Raw genomic sequence first — 2,043 nt, forward strand, 5'->3', positions numbered from 1 at the left:
CACGTCCGTTATAGTGAATTCTACTAGACAAGGCAGTGGATTCATATTCATGGCAATAATGCATGCTACACAATGTACTGGCAATAGAATGAGAATTAAAGACAAACTAGTTTATGTTTCATCCAACATTGATTAGTCATGAATTCATTATTTTTAATCAAACAGATTCTTCTATTATGACATGTCATAGTAGGTTGAAGCTTGTGATAGTTACATTCATACATTTACACCCAGCAAATGTCCAAAGATTAGGAGCTCAAAATGTAATGCTTTCTATAGAGATTTAGGACAAACCAACAAACAACACTCAAAATTTTGATACTTTTGGTTACTGAGCACTAGAAAGCGTGTATAACATAAATAATAAGTTAAAGTTGTTAACCTTTTGTACTAGGAGACCTCTGGAGTGATGCTTGTTTCTTCAAGACAACATCAACAGCTTTGTCTACCATTGGAATGTATTCGTGATACCCAGCTAAGTTACCACTAACTACTAAGGGGAGGAATGTGCGAAAACCTACAATCAATCAATTAAACACCGAGTTAACAAAAGACAAGGTCAACACTTACTTCCTCACGAACAGGGGCCAACGTCAGGTGTGAGTAACTCTTCACCGTTTTTGGAGAAGTTATATCTTCAGCTTCAGACCCCGATTCAGCTGTGGATGTATCACTGCCTTTTACCTGCAAGAAAGAAGTGACAAAATCTATCAGGACATAAGATGAAAAGGACATTGAAGAGGCACGAGGATCGAAACAGGCTCCGCTCAATTCAGTAAATAATGAAAATCAGACAATAATTTACCATTGGGCATCGTGGCTTGGCATATGCAATAACCTTTCCTTCACTGTTTAGAACTTTTACGACCTGTCTTGGCCGCCTTGCTTCCCCACTGAGAATGATCTGCAAAATATCTGAACACATACAATTAACAGTTAGCATGTAACAAGTTTGATATAGTAGATCACCAGATGACCAATTAGAAGGCAGGTAAGTACATCACATAGCCTAACCTTCATAATTTCAGGGTTATTCCAGGGCCCTTTATCGGATCTGAGGCAACCTCCCTGATCTAAACATGTGCAGGTACCTCCCAAGAAATCTGGCAACTCGCTTAAGAAATTGGTATTTGATAGTGATGCTTTGAAATTACAATACACCGCATTGAAATCAAAGAGAAAGTAATGTACTAAGGAATTACAATGATAGAAATAACGTCTCATAATGACTAAAAAAGACAGAATAAAGAAATAAAATAAAATCAAAGAGAACCAAATCTGATTTCCTTCTATTCATCTACAGACAAATTCTAAAACATACCGAGAAATAGAAATGTGTTAAGAAATTCATTATGTACCTGGCATTGATTACTTCAAGCAATTTGCTATGGTACTTGTTTCCAAGAACCTAAATAATGATTTGAAAAGAGACATCAAGCCAAATGACCAGCCTTAAACCATAAAAAAATCACAAATGACAGCTAAAACATATAACATTTTTACATAGATGAATTTTGAAAGTTGTTTTGGGATCCAGAAAAGATTTGATAGTGTTCCACAGCATCCTAAACCCAGGGCCAGCATTTATGATAAACATTTGGCAAAGAGTCTGTATGAACAAAAATCATTAATCATTGAGGCTTTAGTACATGTTCATCTTCAAAATTTCCTATAACTAAACCAATAAAAGCAGAACAATGAACATGACCGAGATTGCTCACCTCAGGGTAATTTTCACTGTCAATCTTTTGTAATCGCAATATGAGTTCACGGGCAGATTTTGTAAAGTTCTTAAGGCCCTAAAGACACAACTATAACATAAATATGTTGGATATTGTATATTGGGCCTAGAATTATGCAAGCCCAATATCAAGTGTTTGTACTTTAAGCCCAATGCTTGTATATGGCACATTGCCTATATAAAGTATGTGTGGTGATCATTAGTAATCAATGAGAAAGATCCCTTAATCATAACAAGTGGTATCAGAACCAAAGATCCAAGGACCTAGTGGTGGTTTTGCAAAACCACCATCAAAAAGTTTG

The 2,043-nt window shown here is 35.9% G+C and overlaps 1 protein-coding gene across 1 annotated transcript; it reads right to left on the minus strand.

The window, feature by feature from the left end:
- Positions 1 to 281: 281 nt before the first annotated feature.
- LOC123885587 (phosphatidylinositol/phosphatidylcholine transfer protein SFH6-like) lies at positions 282 to 1,453 on the minus strand. The gene is made up of 4 exons (XM_045934873.1): positions 1,359 to 1,453; positions 1,015 to 1,114; positions 806 to 904; positions 282 to 684 (listed from the first exon to the last, which is right to left on the minus strand). The coding sequence occupies exons 2-4, from the start codon at positions 1,018 to 1,020 to the stop codon at positions 544 to 546; spliced, it is 246 nt and encodes an 81-aa protein (XP_045790829.1). The 5' UTR covers positions 1,021 to 1,114; positions 1,359 to 1,453; the 3' UTR covers positions 282 to 543.
- Positions 1,454 to 2,043: the final 590 nt, after the last annotated feature.

The sequence above is a fragment of the Trifolium pratense genome, linkage group LG5, assembly GCF_020283565.1.
Source record: "Trifolium pratense cultivar HEN17-A07 linkage group LG5, ARS_RC_1.1, whole genome shotgun sequence".
Lineage (NCBI taxonomy): Eukaryota > Viridiplantae > Streptophyta > Magnoliopsida > Fabales > Fabaceae > Trifolium > Trifolium pratense.

Bases quoted from the DNA above. Each gene is read 5' to 3' on its own strand.
- LOC123885587 (XM_045934873.1), bottom strand. The intron at 685-805 runs GTAAATTATTGT...TCTTTCTTGCAG, and splicing joins CCAAGCCACGATGCCCAATG to GTAAAAGGCAGTGATACATC.